A 19,353-nucleotide genomic window follows, 5' to 3' on the forward strand; every position below is an offset into this window, starting at 1 on the left:
CCCTACATGCCTACAAGGCACAACAAACGAAATCTAGCAGCCTATAGTTTATCTTGATATCAGCATGTTCACAGTGGTTGTTTTTTTTTTTTTTTTTTTTTTTTTTACAGGGACCAGATGCCACTGATGAGTCCTGCTGACTTAAACACTTAAAACTTTGGAAATGACAGGTATTTACTATATTTCAGGAATGGCACAAAGTTATGTGACTGTTCAAGTCTCTGTCTTTAGATCAGTGTGTTCAATAATGTGCTTTTTTGTCCTTTGTTGTGTATCTTTGGATTATGTTGTGTTGTAAATAAATCCAAACAATCAAAAAGCCATTCTTTTTAAATCTCTACTCATTCTTTGTGCAAGGTTTCTCATAATGATAGGGCCTGATAGCACCTGATAGGGCCATTATGGGAGGGTCTTTGTCTCTCTCAGGTGTGAAACACATCAATATTCATGATGATTCACACCTCCACAGCTTTCTTACACAAAACATGTCTTACAAATTTTAAATCAATATATTGTTTTATCTGAATGAGTATGCAGGATGTATGCAGGAGTATGCAAATATTCTAGGCTACGTGATACAATTTTCAAAAGTCTTGTGAAGAAATAATCAGTTTGGGTTTCATGACCTTATTTCAGTGAAATTTTATTTTTGTTTTTTCACAAACCACACATAAACGTCATTCTCAAAACTACAAACTTTTATATACATGCTGCTGACATATTATTGTAGCAGAGTTTGTGCTGAATACAGTGTAATAAGACTTTAGCCATGAAAATGTCACAAGTAACAGAACTAAGCACAAATGTCAGAGCATGTCAGAACACCTCCAGGTCCCAGAAAACACCCACCTCAGACCCCAGAGGGTTAAAGGTCTATACGGTTATATAATATATTCCTCTAATGAGAAAATGAATGGGATTTTCACACCCAGAACCACACTGTTAAGCTCTTTTTAGCTTGTCAGAGCTACAGTAAAGCCCATTTAGAGGACAATTAACTGCAGGATGCGACATCAAAAATTAAACACCTCTAATGTTGTGACTTCCTCTCTTCCTCGCCTCTTGTTGTTATAACATGCTTCACTTAGCAAACAGTGAAACAAAGCAACCTCAAACAAAGCAACCTCAAACCATGCACCCACAGGTGCCCCTTTGAACCGTGCCTTCCTCTCTTAACACTCCCGTTAGCACATATTAAATAGGAAAACTTGAGATGGACCACTAACTTTCCCCACCCTGATTCATTTATTGAGCAAAGAACAGGCTGCTGGAGAAGGAAAAGACCTTGCCATTAACCACATTGCTTTTTCTTTATGCGTGTCGTGGCTAATGACATTTAAAGGCAGGGTAGGTAGGATTTTTCTAAAAAAAAAAACATTCCAAATTTGTTTAAACTGTCTTTATATACCAATACATAATTAAAATGTAAGTACTCTGAAAAAGAGAGAATAAAAATCGAGTGTCTGTAGATCTCTCACGACTGTTGTAAACACAGCTAATTATTTCCATTCACTCCACCCCCTCCCTTCTGAGCTCCTTCCAAAGCCACGCCCCCAAAACACATGAACGCGCGACGCCAAACGCTCAGGCTCAGCTGGAAGACGCATTTATTTACCTGAGACGAGTGGAGAGGAAGGAGCGCAGTGCATGCAGTGACATCATGTCAGAATCACATGTAATAAAATACCTAACTTTATCACTATAAATATAAACAAATAAGATTTCTTTTAGTACTCACTATCAAGCTAGGATATCGATACTGGTAAAGTTTAAAATATACTTTGTTTGATTCAGTAACAAGCTATATTTATAGGTAACGAGCTATATTTATAAGGCAAGATAAAAACAGCTAAAAACAGGTTGCATTGATACACGTTTTTCCATTACCATCAGTTACACTGTGATGAAGGTGAATTTCGTGTAAGATTCATAACGGTGTTTTGCGAGTTTCCATGATGAAAACATTGTTGACTCTAATGAGGACTACACTCCGGAGACAAGTACCGCTTCGTCGGTTCAAGGACAGGTCCGGGGTCGAGGGCGAAGCAGAGGAGGTCGTTCAAGAGTGCGGGCAACCAGGGTCCGAGGAAGTAGTTTTTGCCTTGTTTGCCTTCGCTGACTGAATATGCAGGTGCTTTGAATTTTTAATGCTCTTTCTCTGCCATAACTTTACTCTTCATAGGTTCCGCGCCTCTCTTGCACTCCTCAAATCAAACGGGTGCGCGCGCATATGGGCAGATCTAGCAACAGGGGTGGTAGCCATGGTTGCGAGAGTGAGTGACAGTCGCCCAAGCCAATCAATTGTTTCGTCCCGAATGGAAATAATGAGCTGTGTTTATCGAAGAATAAAAGGTCTACAGTCACTCGATTTTTATACTCTCTTTTTCAGAGCACTTACATTTTAATTATGTATTGGTATATAAAGACAATTTAAACAAATTTGAAAAAAAGTTTTTTATAAAAATCCTACCTACCCTACCTTTAACTGTGGCATACAGAGGTTATTGAAATCCATAAAGCATCATTAACAGAGTCTGGAAGACATTTCTGCGCCTCTCATTTGATATAACAGTATAAATCAAACAGACAGAGATCTTTGGGGCTGTCAAATTCTGTAAACATCTTCCATTTGATCTTTATCCTATGCTGGGAAACTGCAGGGTGTTCATTTAAGACATAAACTATGAGAGGGTATGCCATATTGTTAGTATAGTCACGATTAAAGGATGCTGTTAGGCATGACAGACAGTGGAGTATATTCACAGTATTGCACGACCTTATATGTCGTATTGCTTTTATTAACCAATTTCAACATAAAAATATTAGAAACACATTAAGGCCAATTCACACTGCACCGGCAGACTCAGATCAATGCCAGATTACAGCACGTTATATCTCAGACATTTTAATTCCAATTAAACATGTTCAATCGTCGAAAACAAGCTCCGACACATGCCAACAGACTCGACAGGGGTAACACTGATCTGACAAAACCCGACAAAATATGGTTTCTGTAGCCGCCTGTCGGCGTGGTGTGAATTGGCTTTTAAGAACACTGTTACCATATAAACCACTGGAACAGTAGGCTGGCCAATCAGCATCCTGGACCAGTACTTTCCATTTTATTCTAAGCTAATCTATAGGAAAATAGTCAAAAAAGAGCAATGCGGTAACTAGCCAGTAGCTATATCACCTTGTAGCCCAAGTCTGGTTGCCTACTGAAGCTAAGCAGGGTTGAGCCTGGTTAGTACCTGGATGGGAGACCTCCTGAGATATCCAGGTTGCTGCTGGTAGAGGTGTTAAAGAGGCCAGCAGGGGGTGCTATCCCTGTGGTGTGTGGGTCCTAATGCCCCAGTATAGTGATGGGGACACTATACTGTCAAAGAGCACCGTCCTTCGGATGAGACGTTAAACCGAGGTCCTGACTCTCTGTGGTCATTACAAATCCCAGGATGTCCTTCGAAAGAGTAGAGGCTTAACACCGGCATCCTGGCCAAATTTGCCAATTGGCCTCTGTCCATCATGGCCTCCTAATCATCCCTATATACTGATTGGCTTCATCACTCGGTCTCTTCTCCACCAATAAGCTGGTGTGTTCTATGTAAAGCGCTTTGAGTACCCAGAAAAGCGCTATATAAATGTAACAAATTATTATTTATTTTAGTATTATAACTAAATATCTTTTATTCACTCTCTTTGAATTCATTTAAATGCAAGAACAGGAGGAGTAAATGGCAGTAGTATTTTTTGTCACACTACACTAAGATCTGATTTTGGGGTAAAATGTTGTAACAGACAAGCGTGTTACCAGTCTTTTATCTGCAGGTTTTCTTCCTCACCGCCAGGGGTGCTATGGCACCTAAATGTGCTCCTTAAGTAAAGGTGGGTTTGTAGAGGAAGTTAGCAGAAAAGCAGCAGTTAGAAAGCATGGCTGCGTCTGAAACCGCATACTCACTGAGTAGGTACTTAATTTCAACAAGTACTTACTTAACGAGCGCTAAAAGAGTAGGTACTTTATAGCCAGATCTCGTTAAGTATGAATGCGAGCCGTACATCATCCGCCATGTTGACGTCTTCATGTGACCTACGACGATATCACAAGCGCAACAACTTAAAAGATATGAGCGACAGGTTTAACTCATCTATCTGTAAATATCCTGATATTGACGAAATTTTCTCATTTTGTGTCTTGTTGAAGAAACAGCTGCCCATTTATTTTGTGAATACATTTAGGGTTAATTTAAGTTCTTATATTTTAAACCCTACTAATTTGACCCAGTTTTATCCTTAACAATATTATTTTTATTACGAAAACCCCAAATCGTCATCTCTTGAATGTTGTTAATTTCTTTATTTTATCCACAATTTTTCACCCACAAGCAAAAGTGGCTTAAATCTCCTTTATGTTTCCCTCCTTTTCTTGTTGAATTTACCTCTCGTTTCATCCCTCAGGCTTATAAATAAATATATATATATATATATATATATTTTTTTTTTTTTTTTTTTTTATGTATTATGCTGAATTATTTAAAGATATTTAACCTTGTCATTGTTCTTTTTTCCTGTGTATAAAATCTCATATTATTATTTATGCATACCCATTATATTTGTTATTTTATTTTTATTTGTCATTATGATTGTACATTGTTAAATATACCACCATGGTATCTTTCCCTGATCTTGTATGTAACTAAGTTTGGCAATAAAAAAATGATATGAGCGACAGGTGCACTAACACCTCACAACATCAGTAACTCGACAGCCCTACCTAGAATGGTTTTCCACAGCGTTTGTAATGTCTGCACAAAGGAGACGGACAGCTGCTCGAAGATCTCGCCTTTGAAGAAAACTGTTGATTTTATACTCGAAAAACGTAAGTATCACTCCTTAAAAATTAATATTACCCCAGAACAAATGCTATTGCTGGCCCACCCCAAAACTTATACACAATAATAATGATAAATGCTGGCCAGTACTTAATTGTATTAGCTTTGTTTTACTGAAACTTATATAATTTAATAAAACAAGCTAAATGTAATTAGTTTTGTCACATGACATAGCTATGCATGAATACACTCTAGATAAATGCAGTGAAAACAATTTAAATTTTCGGTCAAGCAATGAATTAATGCATTAATTAAATAATTATATTTTATTTACTGACAACGATAAGAAACATGGATAAATTAGTAAAAGAACAAATAAAAGTAACCATCAATAAACAAATACATATACAAGTCAACAACACATGAAACTTTATTCAAACTACAATCATGTATTTACAGGCGGTGAACCCCACATCCTACTGCCATCTCAACACAGCGGTTCTCATTCTGTGGCTTTATTCTGATGAAGCAGCTGACCGCCAGAGGTGAGCCGTGCCTTTGTGCCTGAGGTTGTTGCGTACTGCTCTGTGCTTCACAATCTGAGGCAATAAGAGCAGGTGGAGAGATGGAGGGTCTCATCCATGGTACCGTTTCCAGGATTCATCTCTGGGCTCCTCAACCTCAGTGCTCACACCAGCCTGCAGAGATTTCAGATCCTACAAAAATACACAAACATAATACAAAAGCAGTCATTTTAACAGCACAATGTAATTTGATTGTATTAGAAATAACAAAATGATCTTACTTTATATTTTAGTAAGATCCCTAAAATACCCTTTTCCCCCCACAAATGCAGCCATCAACTTTCCTTGCAGGTCCTGCTCCACCACAAAAGCTGTGCAGCAAATGCACAGAAATCAATAATCAGAAAAGTGTTGTAATAGCGCTGTTTGAAATTAAACTACAACTTAATATTTCATATTTAAATCGATTTTATTTATTTCTGTAGTATACTCACTCAAAGCCTTCTTCAGCCACTCTCCACTGGATAAACACACCTGTTCATCTGACCCTGTAACATCCAGACAAGATTCACATTACCTCTGTGATTTATGAACTCAACATTACATTTACATGTTGAGGTTGTTGCTGATGTGTTAACTAACTTTTTATCCAACATAAATGTTCCTCAATTTATCAACAATACAAATAGATAAATAAAATATATAACTTATGTTTATTTACTTTATAGATTTGTTTATTTACCTTATTAAAGATAATTTATCTAATGTAAGCAGTGTTGACAACAGTGAATTATCTTACATAATAAACATCACTCAGATGTCTATTTCATGTTGTGATGTGCTCATATGCAATACTTATATAAGATTTTCATGTCAGATGTAAATAGACATTTAAAATGAGCGTCTTTAAGATATATATGGTTTATGTAAATCCACTTTAGATACGTAAACGTGTGCTTACTGGAGCTCCCCTGATAGCTATACATAATAAAATGTGTTTTTACGGCAAAATCACAACTATACTATAGTGTCTAACATCTTTTCACCTTCAACAATTCAACAGTTTACTCTACAGTAGTTCAACACATGCAATTTTAACACAAGGAACCGTGTTTACTCACATTTGAAAGCATCCGCGTCGCTGATCCCCGCGATGTTCGATTATGACGTATCCTCATGCGTGGCGTCCTGGGATAGAAGAGTATCCATCGGTTGAGCACTCGAAAATCTGGGCGGAAGCAGTAGATCATCCGGGAACTTCTCGCCTACTCTTTTGTGAATACTGATGTACTCCTTTCACGCACTGTTTTCTCCTACTATATAGTAGGTAAGTAGGCATATTCGAACGCACTATAAGTATACGCACGTCCGAATCTCGCGAGAATTAGTACGTCACCCAGGTAATTCTCGCCTACTCTTTTATGAATACTTCGTACATACTTTTTTGCTCGCCTACTGCTTTTCCCCTACTATATAGTAGGGAAGTATGCGGATTCAAACGCAGCCCATGGCTTACCTGCATTTGTGCTATGTCCTGGTTGGGAAATGTTCTATTTCATGCTCAATTTAAAGCAAGGATTTGTTTTCTTTCCTGTTATTTAAAAGTATGCGTTGCTGATGATGTTTGTTGCTAACTTCCTCTACAAACCCACCTTTACTTAAGGAGCGCATTTAGGCGCCATAGCACCCCTGGCGGTGAGGAAGAAAAACTGCAGATAAAAGACTTGGTTACAGGCTTGTCTGTTACAATGTGGCCCAGAGAGATTCATGAGATTCATGTTTGTGTGATTCAGTCAATCTTAAAGGTGTCATGAATTGTTTCCTGGTGTCAGATCGTTTGATATGTACTGAGTATTTATTGTCATGACTTCGGTCTGATCTGCAGTGTTATGTTGTGTTTGTCTGCATGCCTTGTTGTCAAAACTAAACCTATGTGCTCAATGTGTTCCGCTGTCATTGTGGCATTTCCCCTCCCACTTGTTATCCTTAATTCTCATTTGTGTTCACCGTCACACAAGTTAAACTGGACCTTTTCGCAACTGATTTGAGCACAGGCCGAATGCTGCATTTTCCGACACTCCGCAAATGCATCTCATCCCCCGCACAAATCACGGATGTGATGACAGATTTCATTGCGAGGTTGAAAAAGAACTTTGCTGGTCGATTGGATGGACTTGTTCTGCCCACAGAGGTGGCCGTTTTTGTCAGAGACCAGTTCACTGTTGCAATAGAAGGGGACTTATCCACCAGAGCAAAGAAAGTGGTCCCTTCCATTGACGAGGGGAAATTCACACTCGAACTTGTTGACATGCAGTCATCTGTAACCATGGCACAGGAGCTTTGCACTAACAGGCCTGCAATGTTTTGGACTGATGCCAATGTACATCAGTTCCCTAAAATTAAGAAAGTAGAGATCGTCATGCTCAGTATGTTTGGATCAACATACACATGTGAGTCAAGTTTTTCACACATGAACTCCATAAAAAGCAACTCTTGTTGCTCCCTGACTGACTGTACTCTCCACCAATGCCTTTGGATTGCATTGACAACTTACGAGCCTAAAGTTACTGCTCTCATTCAAAACAAAAAATCCTTCATCCTTTGTCCATTATAACTGTGGTAACTCCAAGTACTTACTTTATTTGCCAAAATCAAGACTTACAAAGCATATGTAATATGCATGTTTCACATTGTTGGCAAAAATCTCAACTGTGTAACAAGATATTTGTTTAACATCGGAAGTTTTCAAAAACAATTCCACAAATGTAATGGTGGTGACCGTTGAAAATTATTTGAATATGCAAAACTGTTACCCAATCATAGCACTGGGTGTTTACTTCCAAGTCTCGAATGTGGCATCAAAACAGAGTTTTTGAGAGAGAGGGTCAAAAACAGATATAAAATAGCCTAATATTTCTAAATTAAAATCTTGATAACATTATAAGTGGACCTCAGAGAATATACATAAAAAAAAAATTCCAGCTCTTGACCCCTTTAATGCCGATGTGCTCAACAAGTGATTTTAAATTCCTCTCTATTAACACTACTGTGTCTGACATTTTAAATAATCAGAGCATCACATTTTTATGGTCATTCTAACTGGTAAAAAAAAAAAAAAAAAAGATTAATAATTCCAACCAAGACATTGCAATAATATAAATTAAATGGTAACTGTTATGATCTCTTCTGGTCATTGACTGCATTACATACAAGCTCTGTGTGCACATGTGGGTTTACTAGCCAGAGTTTGGGGACAAATTTCTGACAAAAGTTCTGAAAAACCTGGCGAACTCAATTGTGTCAACGTCAAATTTTCTTTTGGGGTATGGTTCAGATTACACTGCAGTCATTATAATTAGTTTGTGAAATCAACAGAAGTCTAAGACATGTCCTCTTTCATAAAGCTATAAATGTGTGTGTGTGTGTGTGTATAGGCCAACAGGTGTGCGGTGCAGCTTATGCACATTAAAAATGAAAGAGGATTGTGTTGTGATGGAGCCCGGGCCGCCTGATGCCTGATCCCTCTGTCTCTATGTATCTGTGGCTTTTGTCTGGCAGTCAGTCAGGCAGGAAGAGACGCCACCTGAGCAGAGTGAGGACTCCACACTTACATCACACATCTCAGTAAAACTCATACAACTATGTGTGACACCAACTGAGAAAAATCATACTGAAGTTACAGTGAGCGGAGGAGGAGACAGCTTGTGATTCAGGAATATCTCTGTAGGCTTATGTAACCAGAGGGTCAGGGGTCGAGGCAGTGGGGAAAATCTATAGAGCCTCAGTTTATGGGATGTTTAGTGCCTTTGCAGAGCCATTGTTTAACACTGGGGGCAGAGGGCGTGTGTGTGATGGGGGGCTGGTCCTGTTTTTAGGCTGCATGTCACCCGAACATATGTCACACACATTCTGACACACTGATTTACAAGCCATATGGAAATCCAGCACTGTGCGTATGTGATTGTGAATGTAAGCATAATTCAATGAAGCAATAAACCACTTTTTTTCACAGCTTCGAGTGGCATGTTGCTTTTATAAAGTGACACAAAAGAAACCTTAATTTTAATAAAAAGAATGAAAGAATTAAATTTAAGATTTTTAATTCATATTAAAAATTTAATAATTTTTAATTACAAATTATTTAATTTTGAAATATACTTCAAAATTGGCAATTTTGATCAGTATTTGTGTGTACTACAAATTTGCTTATTACCTTTGCAACATGCTAATGTCAGGTTCTACTGAAATCAACTGCCAGAATTAATCACAAATGTCTTAAAGCATGGTGTTGTACACATTATTGAACGGAACCTCAGAAACAACTGTTAGCATGTCAGTTAGGAAGATATACAGTGAGAGAGCTCACTATGGTTTGGAAGAGAACTTTTGAATCGATGTGAATGTTTAACTTTACCTCTCGTACAGGTCGGCTCTCGCTCCTCCACAGGCCGTTGACAGTTTTGGTGGGGGCTATGGTGACCACAGGTGGGGTACTGGGTACGCTGTGTCCCCCAGGAGGCACTATAACTGGACCCATGGGGCCCCGCTTGGGTGTACTGACTGGGGAGCTGTGGTTAGTGGCCGGAGATGAGACAGGAGACGACTCGCTGCTGATGGAAGATCCTGCTAAACAACAGGACACAGGAGAGAAAGAGTTCATCAGTGATTTAGTCAAGTCACCTTTATTTATGTAGAGCTTTTTACAATACAGATTGTTTCAAAGCAGCTTTACAGAGATAACAGGAAAATAATGCAACAGAGTTTGTTTCGGCTGTACAGCAGATCTAGAAGAAAATAGCGTCATAGACACACACACACATATACATATATACATATACATATATATATATATATATATATATATATATATATATATATATATATATATATATATATACATATACATATATATATATATACATATATATATATATATATATATATATATATACATATATATACATACATATATATATATATATATATATATATATATATATATATATATATATACACACACACACACACACATATATATATATATATATATACACAGTATATATATATACACATATATATATATATATATATATATATATAGCAGTGATAAACAATGATGTCATCGTCCAGCTCAGTTCAGTTATAATGGTGTTATGTAATGGTGTCAATTCAGGCAGATGATCAATAATATTGTTGAATATTTAGTGTCCCCAACTAAGCAAGCCAAAAGCCAAAGGTGACATGGATATTTATCCATTTACTGGTCAAGTTTGTGCCATTCATCAGGGTATTTGTCTCTTTAAACATATGGGTAAGATTGAAACATGCTGTTTCTGTGTGAGATTGTAGCTTGTAAATAAAAGCAAACTGAAACATTGCAAACACACACACTGCACCAGCTTCTTGCAAATGCAACTCGACACTTGTGAGCACCAGTTTCTTTTTGACTAGTACAGCTTTAAGTGGAAAGAACACACACTATATACTGTAAATATAAATGTCTCATGGAGTGGAGAGACAGACACACAGCCTACGGCAAACATTAGATGGAGACAGTGAACGGGGAGGGATATTTATGGAGGAGGACAGATGACAGGACAAGCTAGGATGAGAGAAAAGACAAAGATAGAGAAACAGAGGGGAGAGAGACGGTGTGGTAAGTCCTGAAGTCTTATCAGCATGGACATTCAGTCAATCACAGGCCAGTGCTTGATCATCGCTCTCTAAAACTGTTATCATTATCGCACCTCTCCTCGCACTCCATCTTTCTCTCAGTCTGTCCACTGTGAACAGGGTCTAAAACAAACACTCGCCAATTTACAAGAAAAAAAAAAAGGAATAGTTCAGCTAAAAAATATTGATTTCGTCATTATTTAGCCAACCTCAAAGATGATGTGAAGCAGAATACAGCTTCAGTCACCATTCACTTTCATGGCATCTTTTTCCATTCAATCAATGAAAGTGAATGATGTCCCACGGAAAAAATGGTCAAAATTTGAAGTCTTTTTAACTAATATGTACTTACATTATAAAACATTTGATACAAAGTACTTACTCTATAATAACTGTTGTTTGTTTGTGAGGAATATGCCATATGTATCACAGGAAATATATAGATAGTGATATATAATGGTGACAGAATTTAAATTTTTGGTGAGCTTTAAACCGTCAAGATATGTGCAAATATGTGCAGGTCATTGAGTTACTATATATATATATATATATATTTGTGTGTGTGTGTGTGTGTGTGTAAATGAGGAATGTCTCTAGCCGCTGCATCCGTTTTATTTAGGCTAGTCTGTTATGACTTAAAACTACTGTATTTTACAAAATTGTACAACATTTTTGTATCATCTAAATTGTGATGTGACTTATATTCCAAATCTACATACTGTGCATTTTGTTAGCACAAGTTAAGCAACCAAATGTGTGAATATGGAAATATTTGAATTTGTACCACAAGACGTATGTGTCCCCATAAATTTAGATTCAGTCATATGTCTGCTTTTATTGTTTAGACATTACTGATGTGCGTGTTCGAACAGAAATGTTTTATCTTGGGGGTTTCAGTTTTTATCTCTCTTCACATTCAACTTTAACACAGTTTGTACAAGTTTATTTGTGCATTTCCCCCATGCAGGTAATTCAGTTTAGCCTCAAATAGGCTTGGTGTTTATAATAAATGTTGTCTACAAAAAATATACACATAAATACATGTTATGTTTTGATGAAGACAAGGTAAGAACAGCAGATCTAAATGCAGCATAAACATTTATTAAATAAAACAAAATAACGATATCCAAAAAGAGCAACAAACAAAACAGTGTTAAGGCACATACAACACTAGACAATTAACGGAGAAAAATAAGGTCAATATTTACACACCAGATAATGAACTGAAATGAATCAATATAATCAATAAACCAATGAATTGCCATGACAACCAATGAAAACAACAACAGAACGTGACAACATGTTTGTTTTCAAGTGTTTATACTGTTTTACAACGTTTCCTTTTATTTACCAGCATTTTACATTATTTCCAGAAGGAATAATAAAATGTGACATACACCAATGCAGTTTTTATTTTTCCTCTCAGCAATCAATTTTTACAAGGTGTGGAAACTATGGTACATTAAATCTCACAAGCCTTAAAGGGTTAGTTCACCCAAAAATAAAAAAATTCTGTCAGTAATTACTCACCCTCAAACTTGCCGGCCCAGAAAGTTAGTTTATCAAGCGACAAGAATACTTTTGTGCGCAAAAAAACAACAAATAAAAATAACGACTTTATTCAACTATTCATTTTCTTCTGTGTGGGCCTCTGACGTGAGTTCACGTAGTGTAACAGCGCAGCACAACGTCAGAACGAAGGCTCACTATTAGTGTGCGCAATAAACAACGTGAACTCACTCGCATTGGCAGAAAAATACTCATTCAAAGGTTTGGATGTGATATTGTCTTAAAAATGAAGCCGGATAATAATCGGAATAAGAACCCGTTTTCAGTCATCTCAGCCATGCTCATTCAAATGTCAAGACATTCATGGCACAGGCCTGTCTTGGGACAAGCCATTAGGAGCTGGTGTTCTCTGCAGAAAGCTTTTAAGAAAGACGCCACAAAGGTTTCTGTCAACAGCAAAGGAGGAGCAAAGGTGAGCGGAGGTGAAGAGACGCTTGCTGCAGTAATTACAGCTGCACACCATTAAACATGCATGCAGGCAGAGAGAGAAAGAAAGAGAGGGAGAGTGTGAGAGTGAGAGAGAGTGAGTCCACAACAGCAATTAGCAGCTGAGTCCCAGTAAAGACCCGAGCGTCTCCTCCTGTCTTGTTCAGTCATTTAACACAAGCTGATTATTGCGCATGTACACACACGCACATGGACACACACTTCTGTTCCAAAAAACAGTATCCATTACTCATGTAGCATCACATTCCTAAATGAAAAAGCTGCAACTGGTTATTTTGAAAGAGGTTAAGAGGTTGCATAAGAGGTGCACAATTAATTGTTGAAAGATCACAATCTCGATTCATACACCCAAGCAATCTTTTTCCAAAATGCCAACGATTCGGCTCTGTACGATTACAGCGGAGCATTAAGATCTGCACTGCTGCTGCCCCTGAGCCAGGGAAAGCAGTTGACATGTATATGTATGAAACAGCTATGTAGGCTATGTTATTTTGTTTAGTTGTCTATTTAGAATTGTGGGAGAATCGTGATCTCTATTTTTTTAAATACAGTGTGATTCTCTATTTATCCTGAATCAAGCAGCTCTAGGTTGTATTAGTGCCAAATAGCAATAAACAGGATAAAACCATCTTCTAAAAAATACCTTTTAATGAGCCTTACTGAATAACAGGTACAAATACATGATTTTTTTTTTTAAATGAAAAATTACATTTTTGGTTCACTTGAACTTTATCTTATAAAAACAACAAACCGTCTCGCTTTTTGATAGGGCTGTGTATTAGAGTGCTCATGATACCATAAACACGTTACGATACTACATCAGCTAAAGTATCACGATACCATGCAGTATTGTGTTAATTCATAATTCAAATCTACAAAATGAACCACATTTTTTATAAATACCTAGATGTAAATGCAAACAGACCAAATTTTCCTCTGAATTTTGCCTTTGAACTGAACTTTATTAATGAGAATGAACAACTGGCTATTACCAATAAAATGAAAAGTGTAAACAATATCAATCTTAGCACTGCAGAAGTGGCACAGAAGCTGAATCTAAAGTGACATTTAAATGTATTTATACTGACAGTTTAATCCTGCTCAAAGGTGGTATTAATGCATTTCACACAGCAATTACAATTGCATAAATAATGTTATGAGTATAATGTTTTAAATATAAAATTCAGAATTATAGAAATATGAAATGTTGTAAAAAAATAAATAATAATAATTAATAATAGGCCTACTTTTAAATGGGAAACTAAAACCGCCAGGAGGTGGAGGCAAATATTAATGATTGGGTCACTGATTCAGTCATTCAACTTATTCATTCAAAATGGCTGATTCATTCAGGAACGAAGCAGGCCATGTCCCAAATGGCACCCTAAACCCTCTTGCGGACTTCCTACGAGTCTGCACTTTTGTGACATAACGACGTTTTGACTGTCAGGAAGAAGTCTGCTGCGGAGCTCGAATCAGTGCTGGCTCAGCAAGTGCGCAATGAGGGCACATATCGACCGCAAAGGGGGCGCTCATGAGCACCCTTATGAAACCTAATGACAAATGGGACACCATACGATCTCATGGACTTAATGGACACATGCACGCGACAACCATTGTAAGTCCACAAGACCGAATGTGTATATGAATGTGCCATTTGGGACAGGGCCTGACTGTTTTTATGAATGGCTCACTGAATCATTGATTTGTTCAAAAACACAGTTGTGTGTTGCTCAGAGAAGCACAACAGTCCTGATTGGTTAACTATTTTAACTGGTGAAATAAGAGCAAAAACTTCAATATTGTCTAAAATGTCAGTTAACATTTATTATTAACTTTTGGTTTAAGGGGCATTTTAAATCACATTTATCACATTTGCAATCGTGCTGATATTCGGAAAAACAGCACTCTTGCTCGTGTCACATTGCTAATATAAATATAAAAAACAAGACAGGAGCTTTTTTGGCCCCCATATTCTGCAGTTTGCGACTTAGACTGGAGGACAGAATGAATATTAAAACATATAATTAATTAATAATGTTAAAAATCACATTATAATGATTGAAATGACTGATAAGAACCGAGTGCAAATGCTGCCATGATGATGAATGGAATTGCATTCATTATCGTAAAGATGGCAGAAACGAACCATTACACCTGTTAGTGGTCAAGTGAGCAAAGGACGAAGCGAGAGAATAGATTCTTATATTAAGATATTATGATGTTGAAAAGTGATATTTGAGGCGAGCTAAGTTTTTGATGAATTGCACCATGAACAAAGGCATGCAACATCTCATCAAATGAACTGGAATCAGACGTGTGTTTGAACTAAAGGGTCAGAAAACATTCAATACCAAATAAGGCGTGAAATCCACACAGCATTTACAACACTGGGCACAGCAGGAAAGCAACAGCGCTCAAAAAGAGTCTCTTGCAATGTTTTTTGCAGACATAGTGTTCAAAGTAAAGTTTTAAATAGTGTTACTGCCGCAAATACAACATAACTTACGGTAACAATACTACTACCATTTTAAAGCTTTAGCATTGCGATACTACTGTAGGACTGGTATACCGGAATGGCGTGACAACCAATAAGCAGTTTTAAACTTTTATTTTTTTAATCGATATATTTCAGCATTGAATGCGTAATTGTACATTTATAATCAATTTATTGCTGGCTTCATCTGCCATCTTGGATTTATTTTTTTCACAGAGCTTAGTGCAGTGTATTATGGTATTTGCCTTCTCCACCATTCTGCCATTCTCCTTGGAATTTTGCCAAAATGAGGCAGCCTTCATGTCAGGAGTGTGATGTCTATGATACCTATATAAGAAGTTCAGGAGTTCAGTAACGCCTGTGGTCATCACTGATCAGCTGCTCATCTGCTGCCGTTTCTCACTGTCTTCTCATTTGTTTCTCCCATGGTGACACAGTGACAGGACAGTGTGAATAATTCAGCAGGACTGCAGGCACATGTGCAGCGAGATCCATCCCACCCCACCATCACCCCCTTACAGATTTCTTCTCTTTTATTCAATCCGGCATGCGCTCATCCATCAAACATCATCCTCCTCCTCCTCATTCTCCAGCTCTTGTGAGTGTGGATCTGTCATACACACATTCATATTTGATATGTCTTTACAGCATTAGTGCTAAATTACTGCACCAAATATCATCACAAGAGTGTGTGTGTATGTGTGTGAGAGACAGACATCAGGTCTCTCTCAAGTAGGTTTTATTGGTGCCTTTTCTTTCAACTGAAACACACACACACGCAGGCAGATGGGCCTCTTATTGAAACACACACCATCTGAGTCAAACTGGTGTGCTTTATGAGATGCTAATGATATTCAAATGTATTCAGTGCAATGCGTCTGTGCAAGCTGCTCTCAAAGGAAGCCGTGCCCATGTATGGCCGAGAGCTTCCAACGCTTCCTGTCACGCTCGGAATGCCACTGAAATGAACAGATTTCACACTGCAAAGAGAGAGAGTGTGTCGGTGTGATTAATGTGCATCTCTTCTCTCTGAGGGTTCGTCTATTAACCCACCTCTGCCTCACACTGACCACACACACACATACATTTCAGGCTGCATTAGAACAGCATCAGCAGTTAATTAAACAGCCCATTTCACACCTGGTGTGAGAGCAGAACTCAACACGCCTTAGTCCATATGCTACCCCACACACACACAAACACACGTGATTGTTTTGTGGTGCGCTCACATGGTCCATTCCATGAAACAGCAGATATCACGATGGTTCTCATCTCAATGAGATAGAAGCCTGATTCTAAGCACTCTACGAAAGGCAGCAACTTCACACGTCACACAAAGTGCACAAGAGACCCAACTCTCAATTGATTCCAGTAGAGTTTTGAAATGAGACACAATACTATAATGAAGCATAAAAATAAACAGCACAAACAGTCATTTTTATATTTTGTCATAATATTCTATGAAATATTCTATTTTATATATATAAAATAATATACAATGATATAAATATAAATGAATACTATACATGGCACTTCATTTCTACGGACACTTTTGGTACAGGGACAAAAAGCAAATGTTGTTCGGACAGGATTGAATGAATTACCACAACCACAACTAGAGACTCACTCCTCCCCTATACTTCCGTGTCTCTGTCTCCTCTGGATAAAGGATGAGCCCTTTAATATCCAAGTCCACAAGGAGCAGCTAATTAATCACACACAGACACCTGCTGTGAGAGAGACAGATCGGCTGTGTACTACTAGAGTACTGCATACTGCTATTTTCCCCTCAATAGTTTCTAGTATGCAACCATAAACATTTGACATCAGGTTGCATCCAATTATCATCTCAGATATAAATGGTTATCTTGCATTTGTAAGCGAATTTTGAGTAGTGGTTGACCGATTTTTTAATTATCAGCATCGGCCGATAAGCTTTTCTAGATGGCCGATGTGTCCAAGAAGTCCTCCCTGCAGCCTATAGCGCGGTGACGTCATTGATGTCAAATACGTAGTTGACGTTTGAACACGCATGCGCTGTAGTAGGTTTCGATTACATCATGGGCGCGATTACCTATTACATTATCCACAAATTATACTATTTTATAAAATCTGTATGACATATTCCATAATAATGGCTATAGTGGATGAATTTAAACATTAAAGCTTTTACATTATGGCCCATAACATGTTTTTCTCCCTACTGGCAGCTTCAAAGATTTGCAATACTGGATATGCATTTTGTAGCCTATTTTGTCTCCAACGACACTGCCCAAATTAGTGCTATTATCATCCATTATAGTATTAATCTAATGTAATCCATAAGTTTACACGAAGCACTGTAACATGATAGATATGCATAAGTTGCACTATAACTATTAGGATATCCATCACTCTGACAGAGTTAGTTGAGTTTAAAAACTTCTCTCTTTTTGTCTGTTTTTATCCGTCATGTAATTTCCCATATACGTAATGCCATTCCATTTGTGTATATCGATTTTTATATTATTCTAATAGCTAAGATAAACATTCTTACCAATAAAAATAAAAATGAAAGAAAAGACGGGTTCACGTGACTAATAATGTGGCACCCCTCAGTCAAGTCAAATAAATGTTTATTCATTATAGTTGCTTCTCATAATTGTCTAAAACACTCAAAACAAAATCGAAGATCATAAGTTTAACTGTAGGCTATACACTCAACTTCAAAATATTTAGAAGGAAAAAGTCTGCCTAGATAGAGATTGAGCTCTCTCTTGATAAACGGATAGCGCTATTTTCATGCAAAGTAATGTAGGCTAATTAATAAGCTATATCACATTGTCCCCAACAGTTTGGGATGTTTTAACAGATCGAATGCCAGACAGACACAAGATAGTTTTTCTTCTTTTTCTTCTTGTCATCTTCATTTATTAAATCTCTTATGGTATAAAAAAAAAATGTCCCAACTCTTAATCTGTCATGTAGGCTATAGCACAGTGAGTGAGAGAGAAAAATAATATATTTGATTAATTCATGAACGAATAAATGCTACATTACAGACATATTAAACAAATAACAAAGACTATATAAGACAGACTCAGAGTGGGAAAAATAAAGACAATAGTTAGAGATATTTTCAGTCTATTTGTATTCATAAAGGACCAATTTAAACAAATTAAACAAACAATAATAATAATACATAGGTTTATAGGCTATTCAAAACACTATGCCTTCGTTGCTTAAATGCATTTTAAATACTCTATAGCTAGTAGTGTCTAATGAAACAACAATTTGTATCTATTTATTCTATCTTTAACTCGGCATTACAGTTTAAATTACATTAAATACGAGATTAATACATGCGTGTTAAAAACATCCTATTCCGTGCATGCGCGTCGAACATCAACTACGTACTGATGTTCGACGTTCTAACAATGTTTTTTCAATGTTAGAATGTAATGTGATTTTAAAGTCAGCATGAAACTGAACGTATATCTTAGTGAAACGGCTTCTGAAATGAGGAAAAAATATAGGGCGGGACTTGATGTCGACCTCTGGAATTGATTGGATCGTAGGAATTTGGGCATTGCTAACTGAATGGAGGCAGGTCTGAATGCTAGTTTGCAGTCACTGCGACATTCTGGAAAAAAAATAAGAATTTTCAATTGTAATTTTTTTGTTTTTTTGTACATCGCCCAGCCCTACAGCAAATACACATTTATATAATGAAATCAAGTCTTTGAATATCTAAATAAACAATTAATTTCACTAACATTGCAGACTAAGTTGAATTCAGCTGTGAAATCTTCTAAAATGTGCATTTGTAGACTGCATA

The 19,353-nt window shown here is 37.1% G+C and overlaps 1 protein-coding gene across 3 annotated transcripts in view; it reads right to left on the reverse strand.

Moving 5' to 3' along the window:
* Nucleotides 1–19,353, reverse strand: part of gse1b (Gse1 coiled-coil protein b) — a 486,478-nt gene that overhangs the window by 239,142 nt on the left and 227,983 nt on the right. For 2 of the 3 annotated variants that reach the window (XM_079874204.1, XM_079874203.1), the window contains exon 4: nucleotides 9,765–9,976. In XM_079874204.1, coding sequence (XP_079730330.1) covers nucleotides 9,765–9,976 — 212 coding nt within the window. The remainder of the gene's footprint in view (nucleotides 1–9,764; nucleotides 9,977–19,353) is intronic. The other variant, XM_079874205.1, reaches the window with a different exon arrangement.

The sequence above is a fragment of the Squalius cephalus genome (assembly GCF_949319135.1).
Source record: "Squalius cephalus genome assembly, chromosome: 6".
NCBI lineage: Eukaryota > Metazoa > Chordata > Actinopteri > Cypriniformes > Leuciscidae > Squalius > Squalius cephalus.